At 39.1% G+C, this 24850-nt stretch overlaps 1 protein-coding gene across 3 annotated transcripts in view; it reads right to left on the bottom strand.

The window, feature by feature from the left end:
* Nucleotides 1-24850, bottom strand: part of Sox6 (SRY-box 6) — a 545917-nt gene that overhangs the window by 114059 nt on the left and 407008 nt on the right. For all 3 annotated transcript variants that reach the window (XM_028778215.1, XM_028778216.1, XM_028778214.1), the window contains exon 7: nucleotides 5567-5687. In XM_028778215.1, the coding sequence (XP_028634048.1) occupies nucleotides 5567-5687 (121 nt within the window). The remainder of the gene's footprint in view (nucleotides 1-5566; nucleotides 5688-24850) is intronic.

The following is a 24850-nucleotide window of genomic DNA, read 5'->3' as shown; positions in this document are numbered from 1 at the left end:
TGAACTATCCAGAGAACTTTCAGTCTGAATGTGGATGCCGTCGTTTTTGAGATGTGAAGCCTTAGAAAACGTAATTAACACTAGAAAATTCAGCTTATTCTTTTCATTTAATAAAATAGAATACCACTTATCTCCACTCATATCTTACGGTTGATATAAAAATTAATGAGATTACTCACACACATGGGGTTATCTTGGCAAACAAATGGTATGCAATAAAAGAAACATCAGCTAACAACTGCAAGTATTGTATGCCAGCCAATTACACAACTCATAAGAAATAGAAAACACAAAAACTACCTAACTACTCAAGTGCAAATAGAAAATCTCAACAGGCTCATAACAGAGAGATTGAATTAGTAATCAAAACTCACAACAAAGAAATGACTGCACTAGAAAGATTCCCCACACTCTGTCAAACACTGAGCAAAGACATACACCAACCCTTCACACACTCTTCTAGAAAATAGGAGAGAGAAGTTTCTCCTCTATTCTATGGGGCCTCAGATACATTAATGACAGATAAGAGTGTCATAGGAAAAGAAAACTGAAAATCAATATCCTTTATGAATGTAAATACAATCTCTTTAAGAAAACAAGCAAATTCCATCTAACAGAATATTGAAAGCAGTATTTGTCATAACACGTAGGCTTTATCCAAGAAAGTATAAGGTAGTTTCATCTAAGCCAATCAGTGAAATGCATAACAATAATAGAACAAGGGTGGGGGGGGTGAGGAGTCCTGCATGATCATCTCAAAATTATACAGAAAATAATATTCAATCTTTCTATTATAACTCCTAGAACTACAAGAAAAAAAACTTAGAACAACCAAGGCTTTATCCCAGCTAACACTTTATCAATGGCAAACCTACAAGCTTTGCCTCTAACGTCAGGAACAAGAAACTCACCACTGTTTTGAAAGCTCCATCTCATACTACTACATATGAAGAATATGGAAAAATATCCAAACTGGTAAGAAAAGTGGGGAAAAATCTATTTTATACACACACACACACACACAAAGAGAGAGAGAGAGAGAGAGAGAGAGAGAGAGAGAGAGAGAGAGAGAGAGACACAGAGACACAGAGACACAGACAGAGAGACAGACAAAGAGACAGAGACAGAGAGAGACATACATATTAGGATTATGACACAAAAGCTCAGTTTAGTTATTTGTGCCAGGAATAAATATAAATAAACCAAAAGGAAATAAAGAAAGTCCATTTAAAATACCACCTAAAAGAATTTAACACCTGGGTATAAATCTAACCAAAGAGATGGAAACAGTTACACCCTGGAACTATAAAACACTGTTGAAGTAAATAATCAAAGCATAAAATTGCCTAAGTGTCCACCAACTTAAAAAATGGAAAAAATGTAAAATACACACAATGGAACACTATTTCACCAAGTGTGTCACCTGTGATGACATGCATGAAACTGGCTGACATTGTGTTAAGTGAAAAAAAAAAAAAAACAAGGCACAGAAGGACAAGTATGGCCTGCACCTTTCATATGTACAAATCTAAAGTCAGTTGATCTGATAGAAATTGAAGGTAGAATAGCAGTTGTCAGAGGTTCAGGGAAACTTGAAGGGGAGAAGGCATGAGGACTGTCTGATCAATAGGTACTCAGATACAGTTAGGAGAAATGACAGCTGGCGACACACTTCACTGTATGATAATTACAGGTCATGATAATGGGGTGTTATATGTTTCAGAAAGGAAGGAAGGATTTTAAGTGTCTTGGCATTTAAGAAAAATTACAAACAGTAGAGAAGACTGGCTGGCTTTCTTTACCTGTGTAGTGTATAATCCATCCATGGATCAAAACACATTGTGAGGGACAACTTGCATACATACAATCTTCATTTGTTAGTGGATATTTTTTAAATCAATAAGAAGTAAAGACAGAAATGCACAGAAAGAAGTATCTGTATTGACAAGAAGAAAACATTATTAAGATGTCAATACTATTCAGATAAATATACATATTCAAGTGAATCCCTGTTAATCCATTTTACAAAGTGGAGAAAACAATTCTTAGGCTCATATGGAACTACAAGGGTCCCTCAAAACTGCAATGATCTCCCAAAAGGTGAGTAAAGCAGAAGGTTAGCACCTCAACATTTACTACACCCCAACAGTTGCTAACACAGCGTGGCACTGACATAGAGAGAGGCTAGCTGGCACAGTAGAATGGACAGCTCAGGGATAATCCCTCACACATGCATTTGATTTGTTTTTTGAGGAGGTGCCACAACTATTAAAAGGAAGAGGGCGGTCTTTCAACAAATGGTGTGAGAAAAACTGGATGCCCACTGGCAGAAGATATAGACATCCAATTTGTATATCTTGTGTATGCCTTTCTCTCACATGGCAGTAGTACAGCAAGCTCTAGGTACTTGCATGGAATAAGGAGTATCCGTAGGTCCAGGTACAAGCACCACATCCTGCTCTTAGAATATCTGAGGAAAATCAAAGGTGCTGGTCATACATGATGGTTTTTAACTTCTCAACTATATGTGACAGTGCTCAACTGCCTAATGCAAAGGAAAATAGATATGATTTTGTTTTTCAGGCAAGCCAGCCTTGTTCTGATGTACACACTGGTAACTGTGGAAGAGGCTTCCTGCTTTGATTTCAAGCATCCAAGAGCAAGTGTGTTTACTGCCTCCCTGAACACTGTATCTCAGTCTCACAATGTGAGCCAGCAGGACAGCTAATATCTGGGGCTTATGTTCAGGGTCCCAGTGGATCCATATCTAGAAAGATGTCTTTAATGATAGGACTAATAGAAGAATAAAGATGGAGGGATCAGAAGTTAGTAAAGCTACTTCTAGAGAAGCTCGTCTAATAGATGCTGCCTGCAGTCCTGCACTGTATCCTGGCAGTGTGCCTTCTCAGCTACTTAGAGTGGGAGAGCTCCTGTGGTGTGCACCATAGCTGGCATGCTCCGACTTTCAGAGATACAGGTCAGATCACCTGGAGGACAATGATGACTCAGAGCCCTGAATATGTTTGCGACACTACTCTAACTTAGGTTCCAAAATAGCCAACTTCAACAAGCAGTGAGTGCCACCCAACAATGGTCCTTCCTTCTGGCAGTCAGGACAGTTGTTCAACTAGTTAAATTAGTTTACTCGGCCCACAAACACCAAAATATGGCTGTTCTTGAAAAAATGGAAGGAAGCAAAAAAAAAAAAAAGGATTTTATGTTCTATTTTGTAAAGACCAGAGAGGTACATGTTTCTCTTCTCACTTAGGGGGCCCAGGTATAAAAGTGTGCCATTTCAGGCCAGTGTATCTCCCTTCAAATATAGTAGTTGCTCATGTACATTTCAAGTGAAGTGACCATGATTTAGTTTGGAGCAAAGTGTTTGCTTGTATGGACTCAGTCCAATACTGTTCCCCCAACTCCTGTGATGATAAAAGGCTGCACTGTTTAGTTGCATAAATCTAAAAGTTCTCTATTCATAGCTTAAATGTGTATACTTTTAATCCATGCCAACATAAGTTTTATCTATAATAAAGCTTAGATTAGCCAAAGTACTAAAGGATTTAAAATTTACATTATTTTGGTATATAAATTTGGGGTTAATAGAAAATACTTGGCAAGAACAGCTTGCCTGTAGTTGAGAATCTTCCTACAAATCCATCCCCACTGAGCTGCTCTCAACAAGTTTAGCTAGCCTAACCAAACACAGCTTTGCTATCCAAGGACACAATTCTGAAAGTCACTAGATCCTGCGCAAAGTTGTTCCTGTCCATACCTGCTCACCTACATGGTACAATCTCATCAATACCTTTGGGAGAGAAACAACTTTAATTCACTGAACACATAACAATATCTACTCCCATGAGGAATGACGTCATTGCTGTAATAAAATTAAGCAACATAATGATAAGAAAACTACAGTAGCAAAAAACAAGGACCATGTGTGACATTGAGCTGGGGAGAGTCTTAGTGGTAAGAATACTAAACCAACAGATAACATCTGTGTATAGTTTACTGAAAGGTTCCCAAGACTGGGTCAGATGAATGAGGAATATTACTGAATGCTGGTGTCAGCTCAGAACCAAGATGAAACAGTTAGCTTAGTTTAAATCAATGTTCAAAGTGGAGCTTCCATAAAGAACGAGGTCAGAGTGAGGACACTGATGAGCACATGTTCTCTTACACTGATCTCAGCGACCAACTCTATAGAGAGGGGTGACTTCCAGAAACCTCACAGGAATACAAATCCAGGACCCGTAGTCTAAAATGTGGAAACCAGTACTACCTCAGATTTTAGACTATTTGCATAGATTTACCAATGAAGAAAAAATGATATAAAATGTTTTAAAAGCCAGAACTTTTCAATGTCATTATGATACCCACTACTTGCAATTTCAGAGTACTTTCTTTCTTTTTTAAAACCAGAATGCACACCCTTGACTTATTTGTGTCTGAAGACTTTTTAATCAGGCCTTAGAGGGACCCATCCTTAGAACCAGTATCCCTTAGATCATCTGAGTCTCCCCCAGATTCCTTCTCTCACAGGAAATTGAGTTCCCTACCAAACACAGAGAGGCATCTATGGTCAGAAGCAGTTACAACTCTAAGTTTGCTTCTGGGCTCTTTTATCAGTTTCCTTAGAATCTCAGTGAGGTGGTTTATATCCGTGGCTTAAGCATATTAAAATGCCTTTGTTCATGTTCTAAGGCACATATACAAAGAAACTGCTGCCCTCAGATTGGCTGTACCCTGACTAGGTGGTTCATATAATCAGGCTAATATGTTAAAAAGAACTTGACACAGGAATCATTAATGAGCAGAACAAGGTCACTACCTCTGAGCTGGGGTCACTTACAAAGAACACACAAATGAAATCGAGGTTGGCTTCTGTGTACTTGGCTATTTTCTTACATTGGATTCCTTTGGCAACCTATCTTTAAACATTTAAAGCCATGTTTACAAGGAGGCTCTGAAAGAGCTTCAAACCATTATGCCCCTAATTGAATTCCCCAGGAGTCCAGTAAACTCAGAGGAAAAAAGAAAAATCATAACATTTGCTAAACCATCTCAAAGCACATTTCACTACAAGGTTATATGACCTGCTTTTTTTTTTTTTTTTTTTTTTAGTTCAAGGATGAATGAAAAATATGTATTCATTATTTAGACCAAAATAAAATAGAACTTCACCAATTACTGGTGAAATAATTAAATCAGCAGTTTTAACTTTTTCCCAAAAGAAAATTTCCAAAACAAAACTCTGAAAACAAAAGCCAACACAATCCAACAGCACCATTTTCTACTGTATGTGAACAGTTTCCCAGTGCAAAAGCGCAAGGTAGGACTTCAGATGTGAGTTCGAAACAAACTCTAATGAGAGAAGAGAGAATTAAAAGTTCTAGAGACCCGTTAGTTATGACAATGGCCCCAGGTCTGGTTTTACTTTGAAATAGGCTTTTACGGTGTTTTTATCCATAGCTCCCTTGTCTGTGTCTGTGTTTATTGTGACTACTAGGAAAAACATGTGGGCCCGAGCATTTCCAAAACTGTACCGCGGCTCTCCACTTACCTGGCTTGTATGTTATTCCAGGGGGGAAGAGGAATCCCTGTTGGGCGGCAGCAGCTGCTGCCAAGGTCCGCTGGTCATGTGGAAAAATTGGGATCATGAGCGGAGGCATGTGCCCCTGAACCTGCTAAACAGAAGAGAGCCTGTGATCAGACAGGGAGCAGATGTTACCAAGAAACATTTGTCTTCCACTGTTGGAGCTGCTCTGGTGCCCACACGGCCGCCCACCTCAACTCGCTTTCCAGTGAGAATACTCAGGTAAACTCCACCTAACTAGCCTCCTTAGATGCCGTGAGCACGGCGTGCCACGGTCTCACCAGAGCCTGACCACATCCCTGCTTTCACCTCAACGTGGTCAGTGACCTTCTTCTCTCTTGACTTGTTTTTCTTGCCTTCTTTCTTGAAAGAAAGAACAAGAAAACTAAATGCTTTGCTTTTCTCTCACCCTGTGGGTGAGAGGTTCTGCCCTTTCCCCTGCACAGCATTCTAAGCTTCATTGTGAAAACAGTATTTAGTATCGTTGGCCAGAAAGTAATGTCTAATTGTTATATATTCCAGAAGCTGTGTGTCTCCCTCATGGAGGAGCTTCTTCTGAAGCCTCGCTGCATTATATTAAACACATAGCGCTTCAGATTTAAGGCTACTATATCTTGGCGCCCAATTAAACTAATATCCTTTGCCATACACACCTCGATGTAACATATAAATTGCTTGTCAGCTTTATGCACTGCCATGTAGCTCAGTAATTATGGAGTTGTATCCACTGAGCAACTCATAATAAATCCTACTATATCAGATTTCATTTGACCTCAATAAATGTATCAAAGACCACAAAAATGCAAAAGAGAAAAATATTCACTCTACATCAGTATTTGTACTCCATATAAAGGAAATCAGAGCTATGACAGAATCATGCTCCTGAAGATCACATTTTAATTTCCTACCTCCCTTCTTTACTCTAGCAAGCTGCCCTGGTTCCAGCATTAGCAGTCAGGGAGGCTTTGTCCTGGCTTTTAAGACATGGAAATGGGCTGAGCTATGGGACTTTCCTCATTTATAGATTAGAACAGAGATGTGTCAGAAGGCACAGTCTTCTGGTTTAGACAGATCTGTGACTTTTGGTGGCACAAAATAACAATACTATACACTTAACTAAACATTAAAATATAAATGTTTTCCAGCAACTTTACAAACTCCAAATGCTTCCTCTGTCTAAATTCCTAAATCTCTTCTGTAGACATAATTCCATACACGAGCTGATGCCCCGTCTAAACGGCACCAGCTTACTTTCTCCTGGCCCTGGCCCTTCACAGCCATGGACATTGTGCAAACGCTTCTGTGTGGGTCTGAGAGGTTTCATTTGCCAACAGTCTTTCTCGGGGGAATGCCCTAAGATGTGGGTTAATAAAGGGCAAGCAAAAAATAAACACTTTACAGTATTTTTCTGAATTCATTTCTCAGGAAAATCAACTTATAATAAAAAGGTCTTTGTGCAATTACTACCTTGCCAGTGGGGCGTGAAAGAAACTAGCTTTGAACAGCTATTTCTTCTATTTTAGCTGAGGTAAGCCCAAGCTTTGTACATGGGAGAACAAACTTGCCTGGGTATACTGGAGCTGAGCCTCTAGTGCTGTGCCTCCTCACCTTTAGCCTGGGGAAAAAGTACCAGGTTTGCTGTTCGACCCCAGTTTGCTGTGACCCTGTCTAAATGTGAGATGTTCAACATGAAAGTGGCAAGTTCCATACCAGAAAACAAAACACAATGTCTTTATGAGTGACCACTGTTCCTCAAAGGACAACTTTCATGACCCTACAGAAATGTGATCCTAGCATGAGCCTAGAGCACCATATAAATGCCTTACCTTAAAGAGGAGGCAACAGAAGAGTGAGGAATCTACATGTTGTTTATTCTCTCTCTCTCTCTCTCTCTCTCTCTCTCTCTCTCTCTCTCTCTCTCTCTCTCTCCCTCCCCCCCTCCCCCCCTCCCTCCCTCCCTCTCTCTCTCTTTCCCCCCTCCCTCTCTCTCTCTCTCTCTCTCTTTGTGTGTGTGTGTGTGTGTGAACATACATATATAAAACATATGGAGCCATTCCAACTTTGTGATTCTATGATTACCAAAAAGTGAGCATTGTGAAGACAGTGTTGACAGAGAGCCATAAATAGGATGTCTACATCATCCTGCCTCAGTAAGCTCAGGAACCATCACAGAAGAGACAGCAGGAAGATTCTAAGATGTAGAGGTCAAGAGAGGATGGGAAAAAACAGTATCTTCAGGATGTGACAGGATCACTGTACTCATGAACTCACAACTGCTGCATAAGATGAAGCCAGTTAACATTCTAGCATGGAAGGGGAGGGAGTTCATGAGCCTCCACCTCTAACTAAGGAGCTATGGACAGCTGATGGCTTCTGAGGTACAGATTTTTTTAAGAATGTGACCACCGTCTGGAAATTGACCATACTCTGCTTGATGGTCCCACAGTCAGGAGAATATGGGCATTAAAACTGTATTAGATGAGTCTTTAAAAAGTGATGGAATGGATGGAGGCTGGAGAGATGGCTCAGCAGCTAAGAACACTCGATGCTCTTGTGGAGAACACAAGTTAGTTCCTAGCACCCACATTATGGCTTACAACAATGATCTGTTTCTACAGTTCCAGGGGGACCTGATGCCCTCTTCTAGCCTTAATGGGCACCAGGCATGCATGCAGTACACATACATATATATTCAGGCAAAATGTTCATATAGATAAAATAAAGGTAAATTAATTATCTTTTTAAAAAGGAAAAGAAGACATGAAGAGAATGTAGAGAGGCAGGGATAGAAGAGAGCAAGTGTGAACAGGATAAAAACTCTCTGTATTGGAAGAATTAACAAAAACACTTTTAAAAGAACATAGTATGACTGTAGTAATTCCTTTCATGTATTTACTGAGAAGTGACAGAGTCTCTGTTAGTGAACAAGTCCAAGTCCAAGTCTCTGTTGCCTGCACTTCCTGAGCCGTGTGCTCTTCAAAAACTTAACTCTCCTGATTCTGACCCTGCCTGTCAACACTTGAAAACACTGACTAGGCATCATGCAGTCACTGTGAGGATGGGAGAACCAAGACCAAGCCTGACCACATGCTCTAATTTAACAGTTGTATTATATTGTAGTCAACATTAGCTCTTTGTTTTGTTTTTGTTTTTTGTTTTCTGTATGTTTGGTAACAGAAAAATATCAAATTATGGCTAAGTAGAAGACAGTAGATCTTATCCATAGCTCTACTTCAAGAAAAAAACATGAACTAACTGGATCGTTCAGCTGAGACAGTAGATGCTTGTGATGCATTTAGCAGACATTGTGCTTCACCTGTGTGTAGTGACAATTTTGAAATTTTGGTTTCTTTAAAAACCACAGAAATATAAAAATACTTTATTTTATTTTATTTTTTTAATTTCAGGCATGGGATATGGGGCTGCTTCAGATTGTCCACAGCAGCTGTCTATGATTTGTCTTGTGCTTTAGCAGAAGCATGATTTTGCCAGCTGTAGATAGTTTCTGATATTGGGTGATACTTGAAATTATTTTTCAGAGGGTATATACATGCAAGGGACCCAAGGGGCTTGGTGGGTTGTTGTCAGTTGGTGGTTGGCCTGTTGTTGGACATGGTGTGTTAAGTCATGTACCAAGAAGAAACAACAACAAGAAATTAGATAAACTGATGGCTAAGATAAAACTTGCCCCAAGGAATTCAACACCCTTAATGAGCAGAAAGTAGTCTAAGGATAATATCACCCCATTTCCTGACCCTTAGCTTTATTCAGGAATCTCTTTATTCTTTATCCTTTTTCCTTCTCCCCTTTATCTAGTTTTGGGGGATCAGAAAGGTGGGGAAAAAGGATGGAAGAAAGAAGAACCCTCAAGGTAGCAAAGATAAGCTATTCCTGTGTAACCCAGCACCAAGTTCTAGAAAAACATGAAAGGGGAGAAGTGGGATTAATTGCAAGGACAGTCTGGAGATGAGGCATGATGGCTTCTAGTGTCCCTTGTTAATTAGTATCTTAGAATTAAAACAAACTTAATTTTTCATCAGGTAAGCAAATAACACAGGGAGCAGTTGAGTGTGGTTGTCCATCTGAAATTACTCTCTCTCAGCTGGCTTGCTGTTAGGTCTAAGTAAAATGGCTGTGCCTGTTTTCTATTTCTTTATTATGTATATGGTGTGTGTAGTGTGAATGTGTGTGTTCATGGGTGTGAACACATATATGTCTGTGGAGTGCACTTGTAGAGGTCAGAGGACAACCTTAGGTACTGGTTGGTCTTCAATGTTTACCTTGTTTAAGTCTGTCTTTGCTGTTGATCACTGTAAAGGCCAGCCTTGCTGGCCTGCAAGCCACAGAGATGCTCCTGTCTCTGCCTCGCTTCTTCTCCTAGGAGTACTGAATAACAGATGTATGCTACTACACCTGGCTTTACATGAGTTCTGAGAATTTTATTTCAGATTCTCATATTTGCATATCAGATGCTTTATCCACTGAGCCAACTCTCCAGTCCCTGGGGTTGTTTTTGGATGCTAAATAACACAATTGTAAGTGCTTTGTATTAACATCTGCAGTACACGTTTGGGGTCATTCCTTTCTGTCATATTTTACAAGTTAAGATTAGAAAACCAAAACCCTCACTGATAACTACTATGCAGGAGGCGGTTTCAGTCAAGAGGTCAGGATAGAGACAGTGTGAGAGCAGCAGTGCTAATAGAGCCAGGACTGGAGCTCAGAGATCTAGGCTGGCGATTGTCAAAATGTAGGTCTGGCCAACAGCATCAGCAGCAAGTGTCAAGACATAGGTCTGGCCAATAGCATCAGTAGCATTTTCACAGAGCAAATTCTTCAGGTCCATACCATATCTTCTGAGTCAGATGCTCTGAGGTGAAGTCCAATGATCCAAATATTTAAACCAACATTTCAGGGAGAGTGGTGATGCTTTGATGTGTGTCCACACAAACAAATGTTCTTTAAAACGGACAAGGTTCTGCCCTACCCTCATGAATTTGGAATCTGTACTGGAGGTGAAGCTGGAACATGGACATTTCTGAGAAACTCCCAAGAAATGCTGCTACTGTTGGCCAGGGACCATTCCTTGAGACTCCCTACTTTAGTCCAATTCTTAAATTGTACACACAAGGAAACAGATTAACAGAGATCATATAAGATACAAGGCTAGGGTTACACTGCCTCTGACAGCTGGGCCTAGAGTCCAGAGCGGCCAATGACTCTACACAGTTGTTTGTTATTACATGGTGATTTCAGTAGTAGTAAAAAGAGAGATCAGTTTTAGCCGAGGGAGCTGGAGGTCTCCAGCTGATAGTAATTCTGCGTGTCAGGACCAGATTCTTGGAGACAGTTCTAGAGTTTGGATAATGGGAGCACTGTCAAATTTGAAATAAAATTTTCTCTCGTTGTTACCCAGAACTTATTACTCTTGATATGTACTGTCACTAATTCCAACCACTGATTACAACACATTCATTAGCTTATAATCATTTAGCTCCAAGCAATAAAATTGCCTTTAACGTCTTATTTCAAGTGATGGGGATCAAATCCCCTTTGTACATATGAGCAAGAGCTCTACTACCAAGCTAGATCCACAGCACGTTGTCCTTCATTTATTATGAATAAAGTAACGATGTGTGAAGCAAAGTGCCCGATTAAAGCCAGGATAGGCAGCCACTGGTTAGAATGTAGGCTGAGTGCAGACAGAACATTTCCTTTTTGAGCTTTAGTTAAAGAAGTGGTGATGATGGCCAATATCTTCCATTGTTTCCTTTACACCTCTCATTGAAAAGGTGATGTGTTTACGCTCTCTCATTTAATCCTGACAAGCCCATAGGGCACTCAATTTTATTCTTACTCATTCAGTGAGAAAGCCAAAGCTGGATGACACTAAATTAACTTGCTAAAATAACTTCATCAAATAAAAATGTAGCATGTCCAGAATCCAAGGTCAGATCAAGATCAAAGTTTGTACTTGTCAGGGCTAAAGCTTCTACTACAAATTGTCATGCTATATTAAGCATGAAGTCAGGTTTTACAAATCAGATCTAAATGGCATAAGGAATGCAGTTCTTTGAGGCAAAGTTGTAGATTTCCACTCAGTGGTAGTAAACGATACAGTGAAACCATAAGCAGTCTTTATCCAGTGTCCTTCAATGGGAAGATGCTAGAATTTACACCATAATAGCACAAAGGGACTGCCATTCATATCCCCACAACTTAAGAGCTGCCCTGTGTGTTGAAAATATTCTTTAAAATTAGCAAGGTTAATTAAGCCCATTGATATTTCTATCACCTTCTACAGTCTTCTCATCAGCAAGCTTTCCCTGTGCTCACTAACAGACTGTTGGATGAACATAGGAATGAAAGGGAAAGCAAGCATTAAAGATTGGGAAAGACGACTTAGTGGCTACACAAGAATCACAGAGCGGACAAAGTACTTTCTTCTCTTACAGGCTGTGAACTAAGGTTCTGCTCCGGTTGCCAGTGACTAGGGCAGATGAAGCATTATACAAACACATAAAAGTTCTATTTGTTCTGAAAAATGTGATCCTGACTTCTGTCCCACTCACCCATTTGGTGGCATGCTAGGAAGGGTAGTCACATGGAAGAAGGCAGATTCCCAAAGTATTTTACTAAAAACTAAAAGCAATCAAATTCCCCACATTCAATCAGAGAGTAACCAGTCTCCACATGCCTTGTCATGTGGACACATCAAGATTTTATATAGCCTCTTCTTTTCTTGAAATTGTAACTTTCTTTGTACATATTGAGATATTCTTTAATTATTCTATAGATAAAGAGAAAGAAATGACTTTATGGATGCAGAGAATAAAGCTTGATGTGGACAAATAAATCTCAGCATGAAAATGTCATCATTTTTACTGCTTTGGAAAAAAGCACTAATTGGGAGGGTATCTAAGAAAGTTAATGAGAAAGAAGGATCTCATCTCAGGTCAAGCTTAGTGCATGCTGGAAGTAACAAACAACTCTCAAGCACAACTGTGTTCCTGTCCTACACTTCTGCAACCCCTGACCGACACGTTTCCCTTTTTAGAGAAAGAGAAAACACATTTTTCCATCATACAGGCTGTATGCCTAGAAATTTTAATTGGTAGGGTGTTACACGAATCATTCAGGAAGGAAGACAGCAGCAGATGCGTGTGAAACACTTGGGTCCGCTCCCTTCCAAATTCATGAAATAGCATTGCTGTGTCAAGACTCATGCCTTTGTTTTCCCTGTGCTAAGTTGTTGACGATGCCATTTCTTGCCATCTGCCCCCAGCTTCATTAAAGATACATGAATGGGCTAAGTCTCGCCTGATAGCTTGTGAGGGACAGGTGCTATTGTTTGTCCCTGAAGACTTGCACTAAAGATCTGATTCAGAATACTTGAGAAAGAGCATCTGTAGCAGTCAGTCAGAGCAACTTGGCAGAGACCTGGCTGTGTGCTAATATGCAAACAGAGTGACACTCAGGGGGCCTCATTTTCTCTTTCATGAAGATGGTTCCACTTTTTTTAGTGATATGCAATAAGTATTTGTATTGAAAAATCATGTACATATTAGTGTCTGTGCTTGAATTAAAGGCTGGGCAAATCAGGTTTTTTTTTAAAAAAAAAATAATTTATTTCTAGAAAATAATTCCTGGTATGTTTTAATGGGAGAAAGTCCTTTGAAATGTTGGAAAGAAAATCTCCAATGTGTACATCATGAAAAAGAAAGAGGAGGATGGGGCAGGCATGGCGGGGAGGACAACAGAGACTGAGACAGAGACAGAGAAACAGAGGCAGAATTATCACATAAACAGACAGTGGAGAGGGATCAGTTTCCCTAATTGCCACACTTGTCATGGCTGAGGATAGCTGAGTCACCTGTATAATGTTTTATTACCATGGTAAAAACTGCAACATCTAGGAGAATGAATAAAAGGCCCAAAAAACTTATATGAAGAGCTTTAAAGGGCAGATAAGAGTTTCCTCTGTGCCAAACAGTACATATCAAACTCTAATACTTGAGCAATTAATTTTGAGGGATTATGAAGGAAAAGGTCTCATTTGGTAGTGTATATTCTTCCGTCAATAGAAACTGTTTTAGTGGCAAATATTCTGCTAAGTAGACTCTGCTCTGTCCTTTCTTAGGAAGTCCACTCAGAGTCCTCTTGGTTGGGCACAGCCCTCGTCTACTAAGCTCTTCAGTTCACTTGCCATGTCTTTCTAGGTACATGCAAAGCCCCTGAGTGGCCAGTGCCATTTATATTTTAATCTGCCCTATTACTCTCAACAAAGGGATAAGAACATAATGAACATTGTATAATGACTGACCAGTGGCTCAGAACAAGACCAGGAATTTCCACATTGTGGTAACGTTGTGCTTACACCTGCAAAGGGTAGGAAAATGTCAAAGCACATCTTGAGATAACCTTGTTTGCATTTGCTTGCCATATCTAGCAAATATCTAGCTGACTGCGGTTAAAAAGTAATCAAAGGGAAATCCTGGCAGGAACAGGTTTGGAATACACATCTCCTAGAGAATTTGTACACAAAATCTCACCAAGAGTCAATGAATATACACTGGGTAGACACTGCAGTACATTAACAAAAGGATGTTTGTTTCCTGTTTGTTGTTGGGAACAGGGTGGTATTTTATCCTCCCATTCCTTCTGGCCCTAGCTCCTTTTCCTCGCTTTTCATCTATTCTCTCTCTCTTTTACCCTCCCCTTCTCAGCTTTCTTGGGTGCCAGTAGGATAATAGACAAGATAGTTTGTGGTCATTGTTCTTTGCTTTTTATAATTTAAAACATATAATATAGAAATTTATAATTATGAAATTTTTTATATAATTCCATGTCCCCCATAATTTTTCAAATTCTTACTAATTATCCAAGAAGTTTCCCCTCAAAGGTAAAACCAATTAAATATATTATAGCTTAAAAGCTTCCTTTACAAAACTCAACTGTTTTACTTCAGTCATCTACTTCGGCAGTCAAATTAACAAAGAGCTAACTTTATATTGCATGGATACTATTTGTCCCTATTTGCTTTCTGTTGCTGTGGTAAGGACTGTGACAGAAAGAACCTAGAGGAATGGGCTTCTTTGGCTTACTCATCCTAAGCACAGTCCCTCAGTGAGGGATGGCAGGACAAGAACTCAAGTAGGAACCTGGAGGTAGGAACTGAGGCAGAGATCATGGGAGGATGCTGCATACTGACTTGACTCTTGTAGCTTATTCAGCCTGCTTTCTAATACCATCCATGACCACAGTGAGCTGTGTCCTCCTCCATCAATCATTAATCAAGAAAGTGCCCTCACAGACTTACCTACACAGCAATCTGATGGAAGCAGTTCTTCACGGGCTTTCCCTCTCTCAAGATATCTCTAGCTGTTGTCAAGATGACAAGCTAAGCAGCATACTATTCTATACATTACATACACGACAACAAGAAGTTAATCTCAGAGAGCAGCTTCAACACTTATTTCTCTTTACTAATCAGACCGTTACATAGTGAAACATTTGAAATATTTACAGAAGAAATAAGAGACACAGCTTGTCCTCAGCTTTTTGTTGTCCCCACACCATTACCACGAGTGAATGAAGTAGACAAAATCAAATCAATTTGCTCAATTGTCCTTAAGGCAGTCATCCAACCCCCCTCCCAGTCCAGCTCTCGTTGCTTTCTTCCTTGATTATTCAGCAGAGAAGGAGTCTTTGAAAGGAAGAGCATAGCAGCTGTCGGTCAGTGGGCACAAGCCCTACACCACTTCTCTAGATATACCCCAAAGAGAAAGTCAGTCCTGATGGAGACACTTGTCCTTCTTAACACTTCTTCATTCTCTCTACACACAGTGTACTCTAGCCCCAGTAGCATTTTAAGTGGGCTGATATTAATCTACCAGATCCCAATAACAAAGATTATTACTTTAATTCTAATTTGCCTATATATGTTCTAAGTATGGAACTTTTCAAATCAAAGAACATGGATTTGAAACTGACTTACTTTCTATTACTTGTCCCTCATTCCTTACTCCATGAAATGAAGAGCTTGACACACAGCCACCTCAGTTACTCTTGGGAGGCACAGTACTTCCTGAGGAAGGAGGCAGTGCCTATCTTAATTCAATTCTTCAAAAACATGTATTGTGTCTCTATCACTGCATGGTTGGTAGCTAGGCACTAGAGATATAAAATGTCTGTGACCTCACTTCATTATAAAGTACTATTTAGTTAGTCTTCACTATACCCTAATATAAGTCCTCCTGTCTGTCAGATTGCTCTGAAATAACATCAACCTAGCAAGAAAGAATTTGCTTAAGGAGAAAATCAAATTATGGCCAAAAAATTCCATTAGGTATTGCTCCATGATCTTTCCATAAAAAAAGGAAAAAAAAGGATATTTATGAGGACATAAGTCAGATAATTTTCTAAAAAAGATGATAAATGTTAATTAAATGTGCTTAAGTTTCCTTACTATGTTTTAAGAAACTCTCACCAGGAGGGAGATAGAATATCCTGGCCATAAAGAAATTAATAAAACATGTTATGCAAAAGTAAAATTTATGATTCATTTGGAATTAGATATCTACCACCTTTTCAATCCATACAAATGCATAATCTTGTCAATTAAATATTATTGTTAAGGTCTAGTAGTATGTTAAAATCACTTTAAAGTGCGACTAAGGAAAATTCATGTGTGTTTATTACTCCTCAAGGGTCTATTAGTGGGCATTTTATTCAGATCCGTGCTGTAAAATCTGCATAAAGTCAGCATATTGTTATCCCCATGTGTGCATTTGTTTGGTTAAAGCAGAACAGCAAATCTCAATTTTTGCAACTTCTGGAAAAGTCAAGAGAACTAAAACAGTCTTAATTTTAATCAGATACAGTTATCACTACAGAAGTGAAGAGTTGACTATTATGCAAATAGTCACAGTTAGTGGTCACCAGGCCATCAAAGAAGACCGAGCTAGTCAATTACTTTGGTTATTTCCAAAGACTAGTGAAGATGAATGTCCTATGCTAGCCTGTCTTCTGTCTGGAGAAGTAGGAAGCATTTTAGAGACTGATGATTGTTGTTCTTAAGTGGAAACCTCATTAAATACACAATGATCAGAGTGTTTTGCTAAGATGAAAATTATTTCTTTTTCATATTTTGTCTGAACGCCATCTAAGTACATTCCCACTTGTAAAGAATGTGGTGTTCTAGTCTCTGTAGTAGCCATATCCAGATATAAACCTTTCATAAACTTTTGACCTGTAATGAAGGCAAACTGAGTTTGACTCCTGAACTGTTTTATAGAAGCATATTCTGCTAGCAATGACCACAGTTCAATTATTAAATTCTTCGTCTAGAAATGCAGGTTTATATTTGGAACTACAGGTCTTGTTAAACTTCTGTTCAAGCACCTTAAAGGCAGGAGCATTGTGCTCACCAGGCTCAGTAAGAGACCTTGCATAGACTAGGTGCTCAAGAATTTGTGACAGATGTATCCAAAGCTTGTGTTTGACTTAAAAGCTAAGCCGAGGCAGTGCTGAAGACTTTTATCTGCTTAATTAAGTCAAATTCCTCATATCTGCAGGCCTCATACGAAGGTAATAAGAGGAGAAACCTCCAGACGCAACTCACCCTGGTACACTGAGTTTGGCTATGGCAAAATCTGACTTCCAGGTTTGCTATTTAGTAAAAAAAAAAATTAAAATTGATTTAATTCATTTATCAAGATTTTTCTAGTTTTATCAGTTGAAATTCCTCTTTACTATAATTTGTAGATGATGCTAGAGCCTTCACTAACTACATCATTTCTGCCTAAAGGATGAGATGTCCTCAACAGAACCAGAAGTATAATATTCTAATGATTTTTTAAAAAAAGTTTGTTATACCATCTTGGCCTGGCTAAACAATACATATTCTAGAAGAAAATTTAAGCTTCAACTAACTCAGAGAACAAAAGCTGTTCCTTCTGAAGCAAGGCCTGAGGAAGACACTGTGCAGGGCATAAAGACAACATAAGGTTTCCATGTTGTCAATGGCATGTAGACAATCTTAGGAGCTATCGGTGGGAAGCCACTCTGAATATTATGTGTGGTTGGAGGGCAAGCAGGTGATAGTTAGAGTGGGTACTGAAGACAGGCATAAACAGTAACTGTCACCACAAGCCTGGTGGCCCTCAAATTTGTCATCTACTATATACATCAAGCTTTGAACCAAAAAAAAAAATGTATTCACTATGATGTCATCCTGGAGCATTATGTACAACCCCTACTGTACTTTTAGCATGTATACCACACATATGCATGCATTCACAACATACACAGAAATACACAACATATACACACAGAGCATACTTACATAATACACACCATATCACACAAAAGCCACATTCACACAACACATACTAAACATACACCATATACATACACACAAATGTACACATATATACATATATCATATACATATATCCACATAACACAATACTTAAAAACATACTGTATAGATAAATACTCCACACATTCACACACAATAGACCACTCACAAACCATACATACTCAAAAAATCACCCATTCTTTTATACACTACACACACATCCACACACATCACATACATACCACATATACATACACACAATATACTCTCATATATCACACACACATGCTCACTCACACATACACACACAACATGCACATGCTCATTCATACACATATCACATGCATAAAACATGCAGATCATATACTCTCATATACCACACATATATACACCATAAACACACACATGCACACAAAGTACACACACTCACACATATGTATTCTCATACAACATATATAAACTCTCATACAATCCTACATCTGCTACCTAAGCTTGGTGAATAAGTTAGTCACTGGGCCAGCAGGAAGATGGTGTGGTAGGCAGGAAGGACAGTGGATGTTCAGATGCTTCTCAACTAGCAAGAGAGTACAAGATAGTGGAAAAATATTCAGTGAGGTGAGTTGAGAGGAGAGTGAATCTGGGCTTGTAGGTACAAAGGTGCTAAGGCAGCGATAATGTCAGGGAGAGGTGGTGAAGCCAGGAGAGTTAGCATCCTCACTCACATCAGATCCTCTAGGGTAGTGAAGAGCTCAGGAAGGAAGTTAGCTTTTTTCCTCCTTGAGGATGAGGTACAATCCCTGGGACAGCCTGAAGACAAAGTAGTGGCTTGAGATCTAATTTAAGTTTATCACAGTGCAAAATGAAGACCCATTTACAAACTGCCTCAGTGGTCCACAAACCAAGGGTGATGCTGGCCTATTTTACTCTGGCATAACTTTGCTATTCAAGCAGAAGGAAACATATGCCAGACATCAAAATAGGCTGCAGGGGAGTGTCTCCAAATTTGCAAGAAGAAGGAATGTGATGTTGGCTGAGCCATGCCTCCTATGGAGGTCTCCTAAGGAGTCATAGTGTGTTCCTGGAGATGAAGATGCATCCCTCTGAACCCAGCTTCTCCTTCATGCTGCAGCTGAGGTGAGCGGATCTTCCAAACTAGATGGAACCTGCTGCGCCACAGGAACTTTCTCCTACTTACTATGTCCCTTACCAAAATTTTAGGCAATGGAGAAAGTTACTGACATAAACTAAATGCAAATTGTTAATTCAATATTTTTGTAGAAAATAAATATTTAGAACACTTAAAGGTAACTACAACTATTTTATGGGAAAATGTCAATTATAAAGATCACAATGACAGAATTTAATAAATGAAACTGGCTCAAATATTGGTTGAATAAAACTTTATTTATTTTTTTAGTAATAAGGGTAATGTCATATTTGCTAAATAAAAATAGGCTCTATAGTATAAAATCAGATGTGACAGTCATTCACCTCTTGCCACCCTGCTGGTACAGTGACCAGCCAATAGTGTTGTTTTGTGCAGATTAGTACAAACTTAATGCAATCAATAACTCAACAACAGAATCACAACTAAAGAAACAGAACCTACTGGTGAAGAAAAATGGGAAGACGCTGGTGAGCCACTAGGATAAAGAAAGAACAGAACTCACGTTGGCAACTGAAACTACTGACCCTCTAGCATGCTTGCTTGAGCCAAAACCGCTTATTAAGAACTTATCTGGATGGAGTGAAAACATATGAAGGTGCTTGGGAGAATGGGGCATGAGGATTGTCACAGGACAAGGCTTGTGCATAATAAGACTCTGTCTAAAGAGGAAAAAAGAACAAAACAAGCTAAGTATGGCACATGCCTATAATTCCAGTAGCTCTGAGGCAGAAACAGGATAGCCTACAAGTCTGAGGCCAACCCAGTTTACACAGCAAGTTCTAAGGCAGCCAGGGCTACAGAAAAGATTTCATTTCTAGGCAAGGAAACAGTGAGGGAGAGGGAGAAAGACAGGGAGGGAGGGAGAAAGAGAAGGAGAGAGATAGAGAGGAGAGATAAAAAGAGGGAAAGAAAAAGAGGGAGAGAAATAGAGAGGGAGAGAGAAAGAGAGAAAAAGAGGGAAGGAGAGGGGGAGAGGAGAGGTGGAGGGAGAGAGAAAGGGAGAGGAATAGAGGAGAGGGAGGGAGAAAAGGGGAGGGAGCAAGAAAGAGGGAGAGAGAAAGAATTAGAAGGAGAGAGAAAGATGGGGAGAGGGAGAAAGAGGGAAAGAAAGATGGAGAGAGAGAAAGAGGAGGAGAGAGAACAGGAAGGGTGGGAGAGAACAGGAGGGGTGGGAGAGAGAAGGAGGGGGGAGAGAGAAAGAGACAGAGATGTAAGATGTAAGGTCTCCTTCATTCTGTAGTTTGATTGAGTGATTGTCTTTACATAGGCACAGTGCTGCATTCCCTTTGATGACAATTCTTGATGGAAAGTTAAGGAATGCACGTCACAGATTTTAAAATATGCCCACATAAAATCATGCCTAAACTTCTGAACCACTAAAAGAACCTTACTGGACAGGTTCGTCCTAATCATGAGATGTTAAGGGACTAGATGGGTAAGTGTAGCAGGAACACTAAGGAAAAGAATAGGAGGAAGCAAAGATGCCTTCTCACAGGGAGCGACATCTATGGCTGCAGTTTGACTTCACTGCTGCTATTCTGTTCCTTGCTTCAGCAAAAGGAGACTCTGAAGCTGGTAGCTCAACCCACCTTAGAATAGTGTGTGAAAGCCACAATGACAAAAATCTCCTTGAAAAATGAAATTGCTATGAAAACTTTAATACATGAAAAAAAATGTGTGTGAGAAAACATGCATCTCTGTGTCTGCTTGTGCTGCTTGTGCTTTGCTTTGGCTCTTTCTCTTCTGTTTGTTTTGTGGTAACAGGAGTTGGAGAGGTCTGCATGGAGTCGGGAGAGAGAAGATTGTAAACAGAAAATACTGTATGAAAATAACGTTTTCAACAAAAGAATAGAAAAAGCTTTCATATATATATTCATTTTTCCTTTGTGTAGATATGCATGTGTTCATGTGTATGTATACATGTGTGAGAGTATATGTACATAATGTGTTTGCATACATGTAGAAGTCAGAAATCAAACTTCAGGTGTCTTCCTATACCACTCTTCACATTAATTTTTGAGAATAGTTCTCTGACCAGACTTGGAGATCACTAATCTGGCAAGACTGGCTGACTGGCAAGCACCCACAGATCCACCTACCTCTGCACACAAGTCCCCAACCCCCTGAGCTAAGGTGACATGCATGTACAATACCTGATGTTTTAGGTGTATGCTGGGGACCTGAACTCAGATTCTTATGATCTGAGACCCATATGTTCATTTGTGGGAATTTCTTTAAATTGAGATTCCAGGTGACTATTGAAAAGTAGGGTATTTAAATTGCTAAACAGCCCAATATAAATACAGGGGCTGATCTATCAATGCTCCAACATTAGCTACTACTAGTATAGAAGATGGTGGTTATTATTGCATATAATTATTTAGAGAGAGATTATTTCCAAATCAAGCTTATTAGATTATGCAAGTCATTTTAAGTCATGTAAATTTCTATAGGTACAAAAGTGAAACAAAGAAAGAGACTCTTGCTCTGCTACTGCACCCCTTCAACAGAAGGGCAGGAAAGAGAAAGCAAAGATGTTTAGTTATCTCTTATTTACACTGTGTTTCGGTCAACCGCTTCTCTAGTAACTAAAGGCAAATCACGCTTTTTGTTAAAAACTGGGATCCAGAGAAGCACACACAGCCACACCCACATGGCTATCACAGAACTGACTGAAAACAATAACCCAGTACATCCGTGTCTCCAGCTGCAGTGCTGATGGCAAAAGCCTCAATCCTCAGATTTATGTTTTTGACATTGGATGGTTTTGGTTACAACTTGAACTCCTAAATATTTAGCTGTCGATTTATGAGCATACCCTGACCAGAGTCTTGTTATCAAGTTCACAATTATTTGGAGCCATGATCAAAGCCAAGGACAATTGTTTTTTTAAATGCACATTAAAATTTTCCCAAGTCAATGACACAAAGCCTGGCTTTCATTCTCTTTAGCCTTTTTAATTTAAGTTTAAAATATGAGCCCTTCTTGGGTCCTTCAATGCCACACTATGGCTGCAGTTTCCAAGGTAGAATAAAGGTTGAATGTACATGGAAATTATCAGTCAATAACAATAGGTCTTTGTCCAGCTGTGACTACTTCCCTCCTCTACAGCTAGTCCTTATCTGGCTCAGGAAATGCCTGTTTTAACTGACAGGTAGGAGATTAAATCTACAGCTGCCGCAATACAATCTTAGCTCTGTTAGATGGGCTTTCATTGGAAAGCACTACAAACACGTAATTTGTTTACGTTGTACCAGCAATCTCTGACAAAGCAGACTGTCTAGCTGAGACAAATGTGGTTAAACCCATTTATTGTATTATTTCTGCTACACAGAACAAGCTCTTAAAGCACAGGAACTAGACAAGGCACAAGGCTCTCGCTGTCTAAAGAAATCAAGAATAGAGACTCCTTGCTATACTGGCCTTTTACACGGAAGGCACAGTCTCCCCTGAAAAGCGTTGATTCTGGTTTCTCTTTTAAGTGGGCGGCTCGATTAAGTTTCTGCTTTCAGTTTCTGAGTTTCTTTTGTTCCCTACCAGCATAAACACGCGTGAAATCCTGGATCCAAATATCTTTAAACTCAAGAACACGATGAATATTTACAGTAAGTGCTGTGGCACCTCCTCCAAAAATAAGTGCTGTTGACAAATGTTTATTACAAATATTGATCATGTTATTTGACTTTTTATTTCATTTAATGAAAAAGATAACTTTTTAACTTGCAAAGGCTACGAATAGCATATCCTTCAAGTTAAATAGTCCGGCTAAGATAGACTTAACTGTGAAAAATGTTAGAGGAGAATCCTGACAACAGGGCAGAAAAGGATGCTGCCCTCATCTCATTATGACCTCACTGCTCTATGCTGAAAATGACTAGTAACTAGAATAATAACAAATCTTAACTAGAAATGGAAAATAATTTTGCTTTTCTAACTTAAGGTCTCCTCTTCATATCTACACTTTTACATATAAAGTCTACTTACTCAGCTCTATGTGGTACTCAGAATGTTACTCAGCTCTATGTGGTACTCAGAATGTGATTATGCACAAACTGTAACATTAGTAACAGCTACAGTTTAAACTTCACATACACATATACATACACGTGTGTCCAAAGAGTAATAATCAGTGTGACCAGACAGCAGATGGCCTGTAATTTAATTTTTAAAATAGGAAAACAGATGCTATAATTCAAACTTGCCTGAAGAATTAGGAAGACTGGTGTAATAGACAAAAGAATTATAGAACTGTACCCAAAGCAGTCAAGGGCCTCACACTCTAATATGTCATTGCTCTTTAAAATCATACTCTATTTTGCTTTAATCATCACCATAAAACAAGAGAGTAAGAGCGGAATCTTCTAAGTTAAAATGCTGGAAAACCCGAGTTAGTCTTAAAATTCAGCAAGTATGCAATAAACTCGCTGAATCCATGGGGTCTCCCTCAAACAGTATGGATAATGAGGGGAATCCATAACAGACATAAACAAACCCAGAAAGATGTCTAGACCCCGCATCATTACGTATGATATATGCTCAAGATAGATGGGCAGACATTCGAATGTTCAAGTTCAAACTTGGCTTCTATTAGACTGATTCAGTCACAGCATGGGGTTCTTTTAATAAACAAACCTCAATGTTAGAAAACATTGGAGACTCAAATCATGTATTATGCCACAGCTAGTTAAAGGTATGGTGTTCTAATGTCTTGTATTCCTTGAAGCTTTCTCACAACGGACTATAAATAATAATAAAGGAAAACCATAGCATATAAAGGATACAGAAGCCTTAAGACTCTTGTCTTGCATTCCAGAACAGCATATGCAATGCTGGCATTTCAACACATGGGCAAGAAAGAATTTGTATCTCCCATTAAAATTAGAAATGGCTTTAACTATGTGGGCATTGGTTTTCATTTTCCATTATTAAAGTGTAGAATATACCCACATAAAATATGTAATGGTAATTATTTATCTTACTTTAGTAAGCTCCTTGCCAGGTGGATGTGCATAGTATACATACATACAATACAAAAATAATCACTAGAGTCATACAGTCTTAAAAAGCTAGAAGTGCTTTTGGAAAAACATTTTTCAGTATAGTCATCTTAAACATAGAGATAGTAAGACCCAGAGACCTTGTATGTCGAGGTCTTGAAAACTTAAGGTCAAAACCCAAACTAAAGGCCAGGTCTGTTTCCATTGTTACTCAAAACATTAGAAAAAGCAACTTTTAGAGATGAAAAAGAAGAATTATAGTCCAGTGACTCTCACACAGACAAGGTAGCACTCCTGTGCTTTTTCAGAACTGTGTTTGTGCCCCCCTGCTTTCATGGTGCCAGTGGCCAAAGATGACAAAGACCAGAGTGGTGTGGGGATGCTTTGACTTGTGGGTGGCATTACCATGTAAAGAATATATATGTTATTAAATCTGCTGAAATCCAATTTCAGGGACTTTAATTTCCACTTACAGTTTCTTTTTGTCTTTTAACATAGAAACTAAAAATAGGCCTCTCTTTTCTTCTCCAAACTTCACTCTGAGTCCTTTAGCACAAGTCCACACATGGGAAGAGAATGAGGACAAATCTCACTTTGTTTAAAGGGCAATTTGCCAATATGGCTACCAGGCCACAATGGGAATCACCTTTCTCCTTTCACCTACCCCACCAATCTTTATGCCTATGACATGTATTCAAATTAGTCATACATTATCATTTTACAAA

The sequence above is a fragment of the Grammomys surdaster genome, unplaced genomic scaffold, assembly GCF_004785775.1.
Source record: "Grammomys surdaster isolate TR1022 unplaced genomic scaffold, NIH_TR_1.0 330, whole genome shotgun sequence".
In the NCBI taxonomy this organism is placed as follows: Eukaryota; Metazoa; Chordata; class Mammalia; order Rodentia; family Muridae; genus Grammomys; species Grammomys surdaster.
Note: the sequence above shows the minus strand (reverse complement) of the source record. Positions and strands in the feature narration are given on the sequence as shown.